The sequence below is a fragment of the Eriocheir sinensis genome, chromosome 23 (genome assembly GCF_024679095.1).
Source record: "Eriocheir sinensis breed Jianghai 21 chromosome 23, ASM2467909v1, whole genome shotgun sequence".
Taxonomy (NCBI): Eukaryota; Metazoa; Arthropoda; class Malacostraca; order Decapoda; family Varunidae; genus Eriocheir; species Eriocheir sinensis.
The window spans coordinates 7,760,490-7,778,678 of NC_066531.1; the positions used below are offsets into that span (position 1 = coordinate 7,760,490).

An 18,189-nucleotide genomic window follows, 5' to 3' on the forward strand; every position below is an offset into this window, starting at 1 on the left:
CCTTCTCCGGCGTTTTAGGGAATTGTTAGGTAGGATACAAGACACTGGTGGGTCGCCAGTACTGTGTGGCGTCCTGCCAAGGAGGGGCCTTGGCGATGGATGGCTGTCCAGGGCGATAGCAGTGAACAGCAGAATTGCTAAGCACTGCGAGCGCAATGGGTGGCTGTTCGTCGACAACTGGGACCTCTTATTTGGCAACGACGCCCTCTACGCCCGTAACGGGATACACTTGACTTTCAAGGGTGTTGAGGCTCTCTCAGACTCCCTTGAGTGAGCACTTAGTACCCTGAGGGATTTTTTAGTATAGACGAGGGGTGGAGGAGTTATGGGAGAGGACATCTAGCTTATAATACAACCAGGCAGCTTAGAAGTAATTTAGAGGAGTAACAGAGGACGGCTAAGAATCTTCTATACTAACAGCAGGAGCCTCAGAAACAAGATAGACTTACTAAGGGGTGAAGCTTGTTCAGAAAATTTTGACATAATAGCGATCACTGAGACATGGATAGACTTTGCTAATAGAAATTTTAGGTCAGAATTTGAAATAACGGGTTATCAGATGTTTCACAAAGACAGAAGGGGAAGAAAGGGAGGCGGAGCTGCGCTATATGTTAAAGACTCACTTAAATGTTTAGTTAACAATTCAGTCAAAACTAACATGGATTCAGAATCAGTTTGGGTGGACGTTTACAAAGAGAATGAAAAACTAACTCTAGGAGTTCTATACAGGCCACCCAACCTTAACAGGCAGGACACGAGTATATTACTACAGGAGATTGGCAGGGCGAGTATGAGTAGAAATGTCTGCGTAATGGGGGACTTTAATTATAGGAATATAGACTGGGAAGATCTAGTGAGTGACCTGGAAGCCGAGGACTTTCTTGAAGTTATACAAGATAATTTCCTTAAGCAGGTAGTTACTGAGCCTACCAGAGGAGATAACATATTAGACTTAGTCCCAACCAATAATGGAACTTACATGTGAGTTGGAGGTGGGCGGAGAGTTAGGAAATAGTGATAACAGAACGGTTCGTTTTAGCTTAGACTGGGCGGTAACCCGCGAACCAAACCCAGTGTTAGTGCCAGATTTTAGAAGAGCAAACTACGAGGGGCTTCAAAGACATCTTGAAGGGGTAAACTGGGATAATTTAGGGATTCATGAGGGCCAGAACTGCGGATTGGAGAGCCAGGAGAACCAGGTAGAAATGTCTTACAATAATTTAGTTAGAGTAATAGTCGAGGGGCAAGAACAGCATATACCACAGCGAACACTTAGAAAAGTGGATGACTCGTGGACTAAAACACGAGATTGGGTTAAAGAAGGGAATTTATCAGAAAATAAAGAATGGGGAAACACATCTCAGGGGCCGGTACGTCGAACTATCTAGATTAGTTAAGAAAAACACCAGGATAGCAAAAAGAACTATGAGATCAAAGTAGCAATGAGGCGAAAAGTAATCCTAAGGGCTTCTTTCAGATGTATAGAACAAAAACACGGGAGAAAATTGGACCGCTGAAATCAAACACAGGGGAGCTAGTAGAAAATTACGAAAATATGAGCACATTGTTGAACGACTACTTCCTTTCAGTATTCACACAGGAGGATCGAACGACTATACCGGAAAGAGTTCAGGTGTACGAGGGCGGGATGGCGATAAATTGAGGGATATAATCATTACCAGGCAAGTAGTTCAGGATGAGATAGATGTTTAAGAAGAACAAGTCGCCAGGTCCTGACGGGATATTTCCGAGGGTATTAAAGGAGCTAGGTGATATAATCAGATTCCACTAACCGACATCTTTAAGATGTCGGTAAATACTGGCTATGTGCCGAGCCTATGGAAAGTAGCTAATGTGACGCCGATTTTTAAAAAGGGGGACAGGTCAGTTGTCTCAAACTATCGCCCAGTTAGCTTAACATCGGTTATAGGGAAGATGCTGGAGTCCATAATAGCCAGGAACATTCGGGAGCATTTAGAGAAACATAGCTTAATTCACGACTCGCAGCATGGGTTCACAAAAGGTAGGTCATGCCTCACCAATCTCTTGTCCTTCTACAATAAATTCTTTGAGGCGGTTGACAGAGATGAAAATTATGATGTAATCTATCTTGATTTTAGTAAAGCGTTTGACAAAGTTACTCAACAACTACTGTTGCTTAAATTACATGCTCAATGAGTAGAGGTTAAATTTGTGAAATTGGTCAAGGAGTGTCTTAGCAATAGGAAGCAAAGATTTCAAATAAATGGTAAAATATCTGACTGGTGATGTGTTATGAGGGGTCCCACAAGTTTCGGTATTATGTCCTCTTTTTTTTATTATTTATATCAATGACTTAGACACAGGAATTAGTAGTGATGTTAGTAAATTTGCAGATGATACCAAGATCGGTAGAGTAATTGAGTCGGATCAGGACGCTAGTATTCTCCAAGGTGAACTCAACAGATTATATGATCTGGATAAATGGCAGATGGAGTTCAATGTAGGGAAGTGCAGTATTCTGAGTGTAGGTAGGAACAACCCCTCACATAACTATTGCTTAAATGACACTCTCATAAGTAGGTCTGGGTGCGAGAGGGATTTAGGGGTCTTAGTGAGCTCTGATCTCCGTCCAAGGGCACAATGCATTCAAGCTAGAAATCGAGCTAATAGGGTACTGGGATTTATTTCAAGGAGCGGAAGCAACAGACGCCCCGAAGTCTTCCTCAAACTATATTTAGCATTAGTTAGACCTCATCTTGACTATGCGGTTCAGTTCTGGTCACCCTACTATAGAATGGATATCAAACTGTTAGAATCGGTGCAGAGGAGGATGACTAGATGATTCAGGGTTGAGAAACTTGCCATGAGGAAAGACTCAAACAGTTAAACTTGCATTCTCTAGAAAGGCGAAGGGTGTGGAGACATGATCGAGGTTTATAAATGGATGAAGTGTTTTAATAAGTGAGACATTCATAAGTTATTTTTGGTAAGAGAAACTGGTAGTAAACGAAGTAATGGGTTTAAACTGTATAAATTCAGATTCAACAGGGACATAGGCAAAAATTGGTTTACTAATAGGGTGGTGGATGAGTGGAATAGGCTTAGCAGTCATGTGGTGAGTGCCAATACAATTGTCACATTCAAAAATAGACTAGATAAATTCATGGACAGCGATATTAGGTGGGGTTAGATACACGGGAGCTTAGGGTCAAAGGAGCTGCCTCGTACAGGCCTACCGGCCTCTTGCAGACTCCTGCGTTCTTATGTTCTTATGTTCTTAAGAAGGAAAGGTAGATGTTGACAGGCAGAGGCGAAAGAGTTTGACCAGGCAGGGTGACAGCACGGAGGCACAGTTTTTAAGGACAATAGGAGGCACTCCATCAGGTCCATAAGCCTTCTGAGGATTGAGGCCAGAGAGGCATAAAAAACATCATTTTGAAGAATCTTTTATAACAGGCATGAAGGAGTCAGAGGGCGATGAGTAGGAGGAATATGCCAAAAATCGTCCAGAGTGGAGTTTTAGAAAAAGTTTGAGAGAAGAGTTGCCTTAGAGATAGATGAGACGGCAGTGTTGCCATCAGGACTGAGGAGTGGAGGAAAGATGAAGAAGTGAAGTTGAGGAGATGTTTTTGGCTAGATGCCAAAAGTCACGGGAAGAGTTAGAGAAAGCAAGGTTTTGACATTTTCTATTAATGAAAGAATTTTGGTTAGTCGGAGAATAGATTTGGCACGATTTCAGGCAGAAATGTAAAGTTCATAATTAGCATTAGTTTGAAGGCTATGGTATCTTTTGTGAGCTACCTCTATCATTGACAGCATGAGAACAAACGTGATTAAACCAAGGCTTTTTAGCGTGAGGAGTAGAGAAAGAACGAGGAATGTATGCTCAATTCCAAAGAGAATCACGTCTGTGATGCGCTGAGCACACACATAGGGTCTCTATCCTGGAAGCAATAATCATTCCACGGAATGGAAAAGTACATCCTCAGGTCGTCCCACCGAGCTGAAGCAAATGCCAGAAGTATCGCTCTTCGGTGGGTCCAGAGGGTACAGAGCGATTGGTCAGGATGCAGAAATAAGATTGTGATCGGAGGAGCCCAACGGAGAGAACAGTTTGACAGAATAAGCAGAAGGGTTTGAGGTAAAGAAGAGGTCTAGAATGTTGGGCCGGTATCCAAAACGGTCGGGAATATGTGTAGGGTGCTGGACCAACTGCTCTAGGTCGTTGAGGATAGCAAAGTTGTAGGCTTGTTCACCAGGATGGTCAGTTAAAGAGGATGAAAGCCAAATATGGTGGTGAACATTAACATCTCCAGGATGGAGATTTCAGCGAGGGGAGAGTGGGTCAAGATGCTCCACCTTAGAGTTCAAGTAGTCAAAGAATTTTACATAGTAGGTAGAAATAGGTGAGAGATAAACAGCACATATGTATTTAGTAATAGAATGACAATGGAGTCTTAGCCAGATGGTGGAAAATTCTGAAGAGTCAAGGTCGTGGGCACGAGAACAAGTGATGTCGTTGCGCACGTAGGCGCAACATCCAGCTCTGGATTGAAATTTAGGATAGAGATAGTATGAGGGAACAGAGTAGAGGTTGCTCTCCGTAGCCTCAGAAACCTGTGTTTCGGTGAGGAAGAGAAGGTGAGGCTTAGAGGAGGAGAGATGATGTTCCACAGAATGAAAATTAGAACGAAGACCGCGAATGTTGCTGAAATTGAGAAGAAAGAGGTTCGAGGAGCTACCAAGACACCTCTCGGGTCGGCAGCCAGAAGGGGAGTCCGCCCTGGGGGAATTTGTAGTAGTAGTAGTAGTAGTAGTAGTAGTAGTAGTAGTAGTAGAAGTAGTAGTAGTAGTAGTAGAAGTAGTAGTAGTAGTAGTAGTAGTAGTAGTAGTAGTAGTAGTAGTAGCAGTAGATGAAATGAGGGATCTGACAGCCAGCATGCTCGGGGAGGTATGCCAAGACGTCACTACCGAGCCGGCACTGCTTCCCCTGGACGGCGAACACCTTCGGTACAGGACAGCCAATACCTCACAAGAGGCACGGGTTGATGTAAGTGCCCGCGGATTATGGGTGCGCGGACAGCGGGCGTTCATGGACATCCGCATATTCGACCCGATGGCTGCCTGTCACCGTGAGCTGCCCCTGCAAGCCGCCCACCATAGGAACGAGCAGGAGAAGACAAGGGCATACGGTGAAAGAATCCAACATGTGGATCAAGGCAGCTTCACCCCTCGTTCTCACCACATCCGGCGGATGGGTCCCAGGCCCAATGCTTCTACGCACGCCTCGCGGAACTAATCTCAGAAAGAAGCATCAGCCAAGGAGCCACGTTGTCGCCTGGATGAGGTGTCGCCTCGTTCTCCCTGCTCAGGTCGGCCATCCCATGTCTCAGGGGCACCACACAATCTGGCCTAAAAGCCACCAACATCTCCAATATGGACTATGAAGCCACAGTGGTGAGAGTGACATTAAGGTGGGGTCAAGTGACTTGAGTAGGGAAGGAAAGGGGATCTAGACGTAATAGATGATAGGTGATTTAGTGTCAGGTAGTATTAGTGATATGGTTGGATGCCACAGTCATTAGCGAACAGAGTTAGCTAATGACCTCCAAGTTATGGAGCCCTCCATGATTATGTGTCGGGAAAATAAACATGGGTGGAGGTAGTAGTAGTAGTAGTAGTAGTGTAATAGTAGTAGTAGTAGTAGTATACATATACATACACACACATATTATTATTATGTAGGTAGTAGTAGTAGTAGTAGTAGTAGTAGTAGTAGTAGTAGTAGTAGTAGAAGTAGTAGTAGTAGTAGTATTAGTAGTACTATTATTAGTAGTAGTAGTAGTAGTAGTAGTAGTAGTAGTAGTAGTAGTAGTAGTAGTAGTAGTAGTAGTAGTTGGTAGTAGTAGTAGTAGTAGTAGTAGTAGTAGTAGTAGTAGTAGTAGTAGTAGTAGTAGTAGTAGTAGTAGTAGTAGTAGTAGTAGTAGTAGTAGTAGTAGTTGTAGTGATAATAGTAATAGTAGTAGTAATAGTTGTAGTAGTAGTTGTAGTAGTAGTAGTAGTAGTAGTAGTAGTAGTAGTAGTAGTTGTAGTAATAGTAGTAATATTAGTAGTAATATTATTAGTAGTAGTAGTAGTAGTAGTAGTAGTAGTAGTAGTAGTAGGTGATTTAGTGCTAGGTAGTATTAGTGATATGGTTGGATGCCACAGTCATTAGCGAACACTGCTTCCCCTGGACGGCGAACACCTTCGATACAGGACGGCCGATACCTCACAGTATTACCCTGGCAGGGTGTGTGAAGAGAGGAAGGAAGGAGAGGCCATCAGGGTGGTATGTGTGTCGTTCTCAGGGATAACAATGGATAAGCGCAAACACTCACTAGTTTTAGTTAGGACTTAATTAAGGTGTGGAATGGTGGAGTCTGTGTTTCCCCGTGTGGGTGGAAACAATTATGATGTTAGTGCTAATTATTCCCATGTGTGCATGTTAGTTTAAGGTGTTAATGTTATCCTGTGTTGATGGTATTTACAAGTGTAATTCATGATGTAAGATACGTAAGCTAACGGCTAATCAGTGGACCCTGTCCTATGACCCTTAGTTCACCATCAGAATCTCTAAACAATAATTACCTCAGGTAACATTCTTAAAGTCGCCTTACCTATATTACTTGGGCAGGTGATGATCCCAAAAGGCGATAATGGTGCCTTATAAGACTGGGTGAATAAACTACTAATTTTACTCTGTAGTTTAAATGATCAACAATGAAATCTACTTTGAGTGAAAGTAGTAGTAGTAGTAGTAGTAGTAGTAGTAGTAGTAATAATAATAATAATATTATTATTATTATTATTATTATTATTATTATTATTATTATTATTAGTAGTAGTAGTAGTAGTAGTAGTAGTAGTAGTAGTAGTAGTAGTAGTAGTAGTAGTAGTAGTAGTAGTAATACTATTAGTAGTAATAGTTGTAGTAGTAGTAGTAGTAGTAGTAGTAGCAGTAGTAGTAGTAGCAATAGCGGTGTTAGTAGTAATAGTTGTTATCGTAGCAATAGTTGTTGCTGATATTACTGTTGTAGTATAGGTATTATCCTTTCCTGCTGTTGTCGTTGTCATTGTCATATTTACACATGGACAAAACTTTAATAATGTCATCGGCTTAACTACAAGGGACGGAAAATAAATAGACTGATGCTTTCATTGTATTACATTTCGGTATATTTTCATTAATTATCTCCATTAGCTCTTCTTAAAATTTAGCTCCCTTATTCTCCTTTCGTACGTAGTGACTCTCTCTCAGTCAGTCACTCAGTTAGTCAGATAGCCAGTCAGTTAGATAGTTAACCATTCTCTCATTCATTCAGTGTGTTAGCCATTCATTCATTCAGTCATTCAGTCAGTCAGTCAGTCAGTCATTTAGTCAGTCAGGCATTTAGTCAGTCAGGCAATCAATCATTTTTTTTACGTAGCCACAGAGTCAGTCAGTCAGTCAGTCAGTCAGTCAGCTAAATCAGTCAGTCATTTATGCATTAATTAATCTGGCAGTCAGACAGTTACGTAGGTAGACAGACAGCTAGTCAGTCAGTCAGTCAGTCAGGCATTTAGTCAGTCAGGCAGTCAATCATTTTTTTTACGTAGCCACAGAGTCAGTCAGTCAGTCTGCCAAATCAGTCAGTCATTTATTCATTAGTTAGTCTGGCAGTGAGACAGTTACGTATGTAGTCAGACAGCTAGTCAGTCAGTCAGTCAGTCAGTCATTTAGTCAGTCAGCCATTCAGTCAGTTATTTTCGTAGCCACACAGCCAGCGAGTCAGTCGGTCAGTCAGTCACTTACATCAGCATGGTCAGCTAGTCAAGATAAGTCAGTCAGTCAGTCAAGGCATTCAATCAGCCATTCTTAAACTAAGTCAGTCACTCCAGCAGGGAGCGCCATCAAATCCCGGAGTCTGCCTTACAAAAAAAACGTTTTCTATCGTGTGCCGGGGCGGGGCTAGGGCCAGCGTGACCTTGAGGGCGGCGCAGGGATGAATGATGGGCCTTTAAACTCTGCCATGCATGCCGGACCCGAGCCAGTCGCGGCGCCCTGAATCACACGTCACCGGCTACTTGGGGTCATGTTGGTAAACCTTTCGGCGTCCAGGCACACACTGGGCAAGGCTGTCGTGGAGTGTTGGCGTGTCCAGGGTAGTTTACGGCCCTGGCGGTAGTCTGACGAAGCCTCTGTGATGGGACCTTGAAAATACCCGGAAAACTCATTACAGGTGTTCAGGTCTCTGCAGCTTCAGCAGCTACCTGCGAATTCGCATCAGCAATAGGTGGGGAGGCACCTGCCTGGCACACTGAGCAGTGTAATACCACGGTAGTTGTTGCAGTCCTGGCAGTCTCTTTCCCTTTCCAGATATGGACAACCAACCCCTCTTCCAGTCATGAGGAATGGTACCGGACTGTCTTACGGCAGTCAAGACTGCATGCAACCCATGGATCATGGCATCACCTCCAACTTTGAGCAGCTCCGCGCTGATGTTACAGGCACCAGGTCCCTTCCCACCTCAACTTGGCCACAGCCTCCTGATCTCACCCAGAGAGGGTGAGCTGTCAACTGGTGGGTCAGCATTCACCACTTGCAACCCAACAAGGAAGTTGTGTACATGGAGGGTATATATATATATATATATATATATATATATATATATATATATATATATATATATATATATATATATATATATATATATATATATATATATGTATATATATATATATATATATATATATATATATATATATATATATATATATATATATATATATATATATATATATATATATATATATATATATATATATATATATATATATATATATATAATTCGCTCCCAGATTTATTAGCAAAATATGTTTAAGAGAGCCATAGAAAACTGATTAATAGAGGCAATAATTTTTAGCACTTTTTCAAAAAAATTCTTAGTATTAGCGCACGCTCTCGATAAGCTAATACCAGATATTCCAACAACAGTGTGTGTGTGTGTGTGTGTGTGTGTGTGTGTGTGTGTGTGTGTGTGTGTGTTCGTGCATGCGACAGCCATCCAGATCTAGACTCCCTCTTTTTCCGCCCTAACTCCAAGCTAAACCGAACTGAACAAAACTAACCGTTGAAAACCGAGGTCTGGCCCTAAATCGCCACACACATACGGCATGGTGAGACAGAGAAATGGCTCCCCCACACACCACCCCCCTCCTCGTGCTGACGAGTGAGCGCATCGACACGCTGGTGGCCGAGCACAAGCAGGTGCTGGGGCGCGGCGCCTCGTGCACGGTGTACCTGGTGGAGGTCGGCGGCGCCCTGTGCTGCCTCAAGGTGGCTAGGGAGCAGCGCCTCGCCGGCATGTTCCGCAGGGAGTTTGACATCCTGCTGGACCTAGACGGCGCGGCGGGCGCCCCCAAGGTCTTGGGCACCAGCTTTGGGTTCCCCGCCATGCTCACCACCTTCCGCGGCCAGAACACCTTCTGCGACCTGCAAAACCTTGCTCCCCGCGACACTGACAAACTGGCGGCCTTCGTGGCGCTGGCCCGGGACGTGCGGCAGCTCCACGCCCGCGGATACGCCCACACCGACATCAAGCCCGACAACGTGGTGCTGCACCAAGGCGCCGATAGCCTCCTGCAGGTGTCCCTCATTGACTACGGCTTGGCCAAGACATTCGGCACAGGACTCCGCAACGCGCTCACGCACACGCACTGCACGCCCTGGATAGCCCCGGAGCTGCGGCGCGCGCCGTGCTCGCCCCCTGTGGACGTGTTCTCCCTCGGCTACGTCCTGAAGCGCGTCCTGGCCACGTGCCACACACGCGTTACCCCGGCCTGGAGGTGCTGGCCGACAGCGCCATGGCAGCAGACCCGGAAGAGCGGCCCTCGGTGGCCCAGATCATCGAGACAGTCAGAATGTACGCGGGCGAGACATCCAAGAAGGCGGCCTTTGTCCGGCGTGTTCGCAAGGCCTTTTCCTGCCTCTTCCCGCGCCGCCGCCATTACTAAGGAGGAAAACAAGGCAGGATTTCCTTTCCTAACGGATGAATGGTTTTACCACTCCAATTCTTTCCTTTGGAGGCAGATACTCCACACCCACCAGTAGGTGAGGAATGCACACCCATAAGGAGGAAGACAAGGCAGGACTTCCTTTCCTAGCGTCTGAAGACTTTTACCTGTCCAGTTCTTCCCTATGGCGGCAGTTACTCCACACCCACCAAGGAACACACTTCTTAGTGGATTTAACTTTATATTTTATCATCTACTTATCCATCTATCTATATATTTATATTTGTATCCATTTATCAACTTTTTATCTGTACTTCTCTCTCTCTCTCTCTCATTGCTGGTCAAGCTACATGTACTTCTTCCCTTTCAATCTCTCTCTAAACTATTTTATCAAATATAATTTCAGAAGTATGCAGAAACACACACACACACACACACACACACACACACACACACACACACACACACACACACACACACACGATAAAAACGGCATATCTCGAAAAAAGCCGATGGTAGGGACTTAAACAGGCTGAGGAAAACAATACAATTATGTGTGTGTGTGTGTGTGTGTGTAAAAGGAGTGAGTGAGAGAGACAGAGACAGCAACAACGACAATAACAACAACAAGGACACACCAAACACTAGAACAACGTCACGCTCCAGTTCTCTACATAGTCAGCCTAATTTAACCGGCCAAACTTCGCCGCCGCTGTGTGTCTCCTGCGAGGAAAGTCCTGGCGCGGCGGAGTTTTCGGAGACTGAAAGGCCACGCAAGATTAGGAGTCACTTGCTTGGCGCTCTAGTTCTGTTCCTCCGCCTCTCGTTTTCTTTCTGTGCGACTCAGGAGTAAGTTAAGTTCAGCTTCTCTTTATCTCGGCTTGCATGTTGAGGTTACGAGAGAGAGAGAGAGAGAGAGAGAGAGAGAGAGAGAGAGAGAGAGAGAGAGAGAGAGAGAGAGAGAGAGAGAGAGAGAGAGAGAGAGAGAGAGAGAGAGAGAGAGAGAGAGAGAGAGAGAGAGAGAGAGAGAGAGAGAGAGAGAGAGAGAGAGAGAGAGAGAGAGAGAGAGAGAGAGAGAGAGAGAGAGAGAGAGAGAGAGAGAGAGAATAATGAGGAGTAAGATATTATAGAAGAGAAAGTGGATTGATGATAAAGGAGATGGAAGAGAAAGAGGGATGGAGGGAGAGTGAGAGAGAGTGTTAGGAAGCAAACTATGGCAACAAGCATATGATTAAGAACAAACAGAAGAACAAGAACAACTAGAGGAATAGAACAAAAGTATGAGTGTACGTAGAGATGAAGTATATTGGTGAGAAAGCAGTGGAAGAAAACAAAATGAGACAGGCACAAGCAGAGAAGTGAAGGGAGCTGAAAAAAGTGAAAGAAAATCCGCCTCTACTTGACCTCGTAAAAAAAGGAAAATTACCCGTGCTGTGATAAGGTTACTGTATTTGGGATTAACGACGATTGAACGAGAGGGGGCCGGGAACGACAGGGAGGTGAAAAAAAAAAAAAAAAAAAAAAAAGCACTGGGAGAAAATTATATATGCATCAATTCGGCTTGACGTCTTGGCCTGTAGATAAGAGATAATTCGTATTTCTTGGCTTTTCTTCGTTTTCTTAGTTAACCATTTCAAGGGGGACTTAACTCACTGTTCTATAGCTTTGGTTATGCTTATTTATGTGGTTATTCAACGTCTCACTTAGGATACATAACATATACCACGAAATTCTTGGTTAGTGAGAAAGATAGTAAGACTGATATAGATAGACAGATAGACAGATAGACGGACAGAGTTAGAGAGAGGGAGGCAAACTTTTGGCCTTCGAGATCATAATAGTGGAGTGCTGATACTAGTGCTGCTGCTGATGATGATGATGCTTGCACAAACTTTCAGCCAATATTATAACAGTTCCCTGAAAGCCTCACATTAGCAGCTTTGTATCAGTTTCTGATTCTGATTTTGAACACTCCTTTAACCTTTTTTTATTTTTTTTCATTACGCCCTTGAACTGTCTCCGTAGCTGTATTCTAATAGCTCTCTCAGACGTCTGTTGTTGTTGCTCATCCTGAACCTCTTCAACCACGTGTCTCTAAGTCTCCCTCTCAGTCTGGTGCCCCTGACTCTGCCGTGCAATGCTGCGTTTGGCGATCGTTCGTCATGACCACATGACCAAACCATCTCCTTTGCATATCTTGCACTCTGTCCAGAATTGTAACTACTTGTCCCATTCTTGCTCTCACCTCCTCATTTCGTACTCTGTCCTTCCATCATCCGCAGACTCTTTTCAAACACTTCATCTCGAGTGCAAGTAGTTTCCTCTCTTCCTTCTTCAGCACCCACCACCTGCTCCGTATAGAGTGGTAGGTACTACAACGGCAAACAGCAATCTAAGTTTCAATCTTGTGCTCGTCGTATCCGTATCTTGCCATAACCTTCCAAACGCTCTCTGTCCCATTGCGATCCCTTCCCTTACAGTTTTCCCTGTTGTCCCGTCGCTTGTATTCACGCCTAGGTATTTAAATTCATCCACCTGTTCAATCACTCCAGTACTCAGTCGTATGTTTAGATCTCCTCTCTCTCTTCCAATTGTCAGGCTCTTTACCTTGTCTTTATTGATCTCTAGCTTTATCTCTTACATTGTTCTTCGACGTTCTGCACCACCCTTTGTAAGTCTTCAGTTGTCTCTGCTACCTCCACTATGTCGTCAGCATATCTTAGGTTAGTGTACCTGACACCGCTCATCTCTACGCCTCCTTCTTCTCCTCCAGTGCCTCCACCATTACCTCTCTAGATACAGGTTAAATAAGGGTGGAGCGAGGGGGCAGCCCTGTATAACACCTCTTGTGGTTGGGAAGGTGTCTGTCACGATGTCGGCCTTCCGAACTCTTGCCTTTGTGTTTCCATACATTTCTTCCACTGCCTCTATCAGATCCTTCTCAAATCCCCAACTCCTCATTACTCTCAGCATACTTTCTCTATGCACCGAATCGAAGGCTTGTTTGAAATCAATAAACACACACTAGGCAGTAGGTATCTTTACCTATTTCCCATCTCTTTTCTATGATTTGTGTGAGCGTGAAAATGTGATCAATCGTCCCTCTTGCATTACTGAATCCAGCCCGCTCCTCCCTTAGTATTTCCTCTTCTTTATGTTTCATTCTGCGCTGTATCATTTTAGCAAACAACTTGTGCGCAATAGCCATAACTATTGCCAGGAAACATCAGGAATGAACCATTTTAACGATGACTATATATGAAGGCAGTTATTGGGGTCGAGGAGGCAGTTTTTGGGTCTGAAATTGGCAAACAGGAAGCTGGGTACGACAGTCAGTAGTAGTATTAGTATCAGTAGTAGTGGTAGTAGAAGTAGTAGTAGTAGTAGTAGTAGTAGTAGTAGTAGTAGTAGTAGTAGTAGTAGTAGTAGTAGTAGTAGTAGTAGTAGTCGTAGTAGTAGCAGTTCGGAGAGCACACAGCTTATACGATTACCTCCATAAAGAAAAAAAAATAGAACTTTGAATAATTTTTTACCACGAACGAACAAGGCACAGAGTCGAAGTCTTTATTTAGGAAGCCTCAGTTTACACTATCATGATCTTTAATCTCCATAAATAAAAATTTCATAGCCATTTGCACCTCTCTAAATATGTATACTTAGTGATTTGAGCGATAATTTCCTTAATTAATACAGACGTTAAATAACCACATATATAACCATAACCAAAGCTATGGAACAGTGAGTTAAGTCCCCCTTCAAATGGTTAACTAAGAAAACGAGGAAAAGCCAAGAAGTACGAATTGTCTCCTACCTGAAGGCCAAGACGCCAAGCCGAATGAAAGAAAACGCATATATGAAATTTAGGAAAGATTCGAGGAGGAGATAAATTTGTGATTATCCGGAGAAAAGACGAGCAAGACGGATTCCAAATGAGGGCAGACACTGGAATTGATGGGCGGGAGGACAGAGAGAGCATGATGAGTGACAGAGGGCGAGGGAGGAGAAAGGGAGAGACCTGAGGGCAAGAGAAGCGATGGGAGGCAAGGGAGAGGGAGAGATGCCTGATGGGGAGAGAAGAATGACGCAAATGAAAGGAAGAGGGAGAGATTGAGATATGGAAAAAATGAGGGAAACGGAAGCAAAAAATGGGAAAATCATAGAGGAAGGGGAGAGCTTCAAGGGGAGAGGAAGGGAGATAAATAATTACGAGAGGGAGAAGAAGCGGAAGGGAGAGGGAATTTGAAGGAAGGGAGGAAGGGAATCAACTAATTAGGAGAAAAGGATAACTGAAAAGGAGAATGAGGGAATGAGAAGACTGAAAAAAGAAAGAAAGAGAAAGAAGAGACGAAAGAAGAGAGGGAAATAGGATACATAAGGAAGATGGAAGAAGGGGAGACGGGAAGGGTGAATGAGGCGGAGAATGGAGGAGGAGAAAGTGAACCAGAAAGAAAGATAAAGAAGGGAAGAGAAGAAAGAAGAGAGAAAAATAGGATAAAGAAGGATGGTGGAGGAAGGGGCTGAAGGCGAGGGTAGCTGAGGAGAAAGGAGGAGAGGGAGACTAAGAAAGAGTTGAAGAAAGGAAGAGAAGAAAGAAGAGAGGGAATTAGGAGATATACGGAAAAGGAAGGAAGGAGGGAACTAGGAAGAGATATAAAAAGGGGAGGCAGGCAGGAAGGGAGGTAAGAAGGAGGGGAGAGGAGGGAGAAGGGGAGAGAAGGGGAGAAGAAAGGCGAGAGTGTGGAGAGACGGCATGTTTTGTGGCCGGCCTCGAGGGAGAAGTAATTAGGGGGGAGTAATTAAGGAAGCATAATTGTATTCCTGTGCATAATGACGGAGCCTTGCTTGCAAGGTAAATACATGGAGGTTTATTTCGTATGCCGGAAGCGCCTTCATTCGAGAAAGATAGATAAATAGATACAGATATAGATAGGTAGATAGATAGATATAAATAGATAGACAGAATTACCCCCACATGACTTAGGTCTTAGAGGGACAAATACCTTTTACCTGAACATTAGCACACCTTTGTCGTTCGCCTGCTCTCCGAAATAGATAGATAAATAAATAGATAAATACCTTCATGTAACTCAGAGGGACAATAGTTTTTTTTCCTGAACATTTGCACACCTTAAAAGTTCATACGCGCTCCTTTGACACACAGTTAAAGAGAAAACGAGCTGCAGAGATCGCCAAACCAAGGAAAGCTTTATATAATAACTCAATAGCTTCAGAAGCCAGCAGAAACATCGCTCCACAAAACGACTGGAAAACATTATGTATTATTACCTGCTAGATTTAGAAGGAAAACACTTAACTCGATAATATATCAGAAGCCAGCAGAAACAACTTACTAACACGACTGAAGGAAGCTATATGTTATTGTTTGCTATATTTACAGATCGCTCAGAGACCAAAGAGACTGTTAGAAAACTCAAGGATCGCCAAACAAATTAAAACATTAATTACTCCATAACTTCAGAAACCAGCAGAAACATCGCTCCACAAGACAACCGGAAAACATTGATTATTACGTACTAGATTTAGAAGGAAAACACATAACTCGATAATATATCAGAAGCCAGCAGAAACAACTTACTAACACGGCTGAGGAAGCTATATGTTATTGTTTGCTATATTTACAGATCGCTCAGAGACCAAAGAGACACATTGTTAGAAAACTCAAGGATCGCCAAACAAATTAAAACATTAATTACTCCATAACTTCAAAAACCAGCAGAAACATCGCTCCACAAGACAACCGGAAAACATTGATTATTACGTGCTAGATTTAGAAGGAAAACACGTAACGCGGTAGTATACAGAAACCAGCAGAAACATCGCTCCACAAGACGTCAGGAAAACATTGATTATTACTTGTTAGATTTAGAAGGAAAACACGTAACGCGATAGTATACAAAAACCAGCAGAAAACACTTAATAACACGACTGAAGGAGACTATATATTATTGTTTGCTATATTTAGAGATCGTACAGACCAAAGAGACACACAGTTAGAAAACTCAAGATCCGTCAAACAAATGAAAACACAAAAAAAACTCAACAGTAAATCAAAAAGCAGCAGAAAACGAGCTCAAGAAACTAACTGGAAATCATATTATCACTTGCTAAATTTACAGAACATACAGAGACCACAGAGGAATACAAACCCCAAAATACTTCACAAACCAACAAAAAATCGTCTGAACACGCTACTACCACCACAACCCCTGGTATTAAAACTTCTCAGTGCCTGCAAACTTCAGAGACCAAGCAGCGACATATTAAACTTCAGGAGCAAACGAAGACACATTAATCATAGAAAACGAGACTCAGGCGGCGAGGGGAGACATGCGAGGAGGCGCGCACACAGAGGCGCTTATCCGACTCTCGCCACCCGTCTCGCTGTCTCCCTTCTGCTAATCTTTACAGGCCCTAAACGCTCAAGTGAATTGCAACTCATTACTACATATCACGACATGACGAGGCTACTTGACCGACGTGACATTAAACAAGTTGACACTATTGTTTTAGATTTTGCCAAAGCCTTCGACAAAGTCCCGCAAAAAAGACTGTCATTAAAATTGAAATACTACGGTATTCCAGGACCTATTCTTCACTGGATCACTGCATTTCTTACTAACAGGACTCAACGTGTTCTTCTTGACGGATCTTCATCTGACACTGTCCCTGTTTCTTCAGGTGTCCCACAAGGCACCGTTCTAGGCCCCATTCATTTCCTTCTGTACATTAACGATCTTCCACTGTCAACGCCTAACTCCTCCACTAGACTATTTGCCGACGATAGTTTACTGTTTAGAGCAGTAAAGACTACTGACGACTGCAGACTACTACAAAACGACTTGGACGCCCTCGAGCGGTGGGAGCGCACCTGGCAGATGCAAACCAGACGAATGCAAACTATTAAGATTCACCAGAGCGCACAACCCCATCCATCACACTTACACTCTCCACAATTCAAATTTAGAATCAGTTCACACACACAAGTACCTTGGTATCCATCTCTCAACTAACTTGAAACTCAACACCCACATAGACCATATCAGTGCCACAGCCAACAGAACACTGGGGTTCCTGAAGAGGAATTTACATAACTGCACACCTGACATTAAACACATAGCTTATGACGCACTTGTGAGACCAACTCTGGAATACTGCTCCACGGTGTGGGATCCTCTCACACACAGAAACACTGATAGGTTAGAACAAATCAACACCAAGGCGGCTAGGTTCATTACAAACAATTACACTCGAACGCCTGGCATCACAACACGGATCAAACAACAGATAAACATGGAACCTCTTCACATACGCAGACAAGCACACAGACTTACACTTATGTACAAGATCACAAACACTCACATTGACATCTACCCACACACATACACAACGCAAACAGTCAACGTACTCGTAACACACACATCCATAAATACCAAACATATCACACTAACACTGACGCATACAAGCACTCATACTTTCCATGCACCATACGTGACTGGAACAGCCTCCCTCAACAGATTTTAGACTGCGGTACAATAGACTCATTCAAAAAACAAATACACACTCACTTGTCACCACAACACACCAACACTAACAATTACACTTGAATCACTTCCCTCCCCTGCACACCCGGCTCCCCCGTCCCCCCAACAGCCAACAAATATGCGTGTTATGCACCTGTACGGGTGCCCTGCGCATTACTGTCCAGATCCAGATCCAGAATTAAGACACCTCTCCTCCCGAAATGGACCTCTCTTTTGGCCGCTCATTACTTATGTTTTTGTAGGAACAGCGATTAGCGGGCTTTTTTTTTTACAGCTTTGTTCGTTGCCCTTGAGCTGTTTCTTTAGCTGTAATAAAAAAAAAAGCAAATGAACAGAGGTTGCTAACCCATGGTTGCCCTGCACACATTCTGAATGTTTTGGCTCATGATTTGGAAATTGGTAACATAGAAGAACATGTGGTTCATGTTGTAAAATACTTATAAAACCATCACTCTGCCTCAGCAAGATAACGTGAGAAAGGCGGTCAACGTCTTGTTCTGCCCCAGGACACTAGACGGACCAGGCGTGGCTGACTGAAGATGTATATCTATATTAGCTCAGGTAAATTTGTGAATTTGAAAGGTAAAATATTGATATCAAAGTTAGAGAG

The 18,189-nt window shown here is 43.5% G+C and overlaps 1 protein-coding gene across 1 annotated transcript; it reads left to right on the forward strand.

The window, feature by feature from the left end:
• Window positions 1-9,193: 9,193 nt before the first annotated feature.
• LOC127002570 (uncharacterized) lies at window positions 9,194-12,183 on the forward strand. Its single transcript, XM_050868651.1, has 3 exons — window positions 9,194-9,808; window positions 9,850-9,926; window positions 12,129-12,183. The coding sequence occupies exons 1-3, from the start codon at window positions 9,194-9,196 to the stop codon at window positions 12,181-12,183; spliced, it is 747 nt and encodes a 248-aa protein (XP_050724608.1).
• The last annotated feature ends 6,006 nt before the right edge of the window (window positions 12,184-18,189 follow it).

Coding starts and splice junctions, on each gene's coding strand:
- LOC127002570 (XM_050868651.1), top strand. CDS start 9,194: ATGGCTCCCCCACACACCACCCCCCTCCTCGTGCTGACGAGTGAGCGC. Junction 9,809..9,849: donor TCGGCTACGTCCTGAAGCGC/GTCCTGGCCACG, acceptor CCCGGCCTGGAG/GTGCTGGCCGACAGCGCCAT. Junction 9,927..12,128: donor ATCATCGAGACAGTCAGAAT/GTACGCGGGCGA, acceptor TCTCCCTCTCAG/TCTGGTGCCCCTGACTCTGC.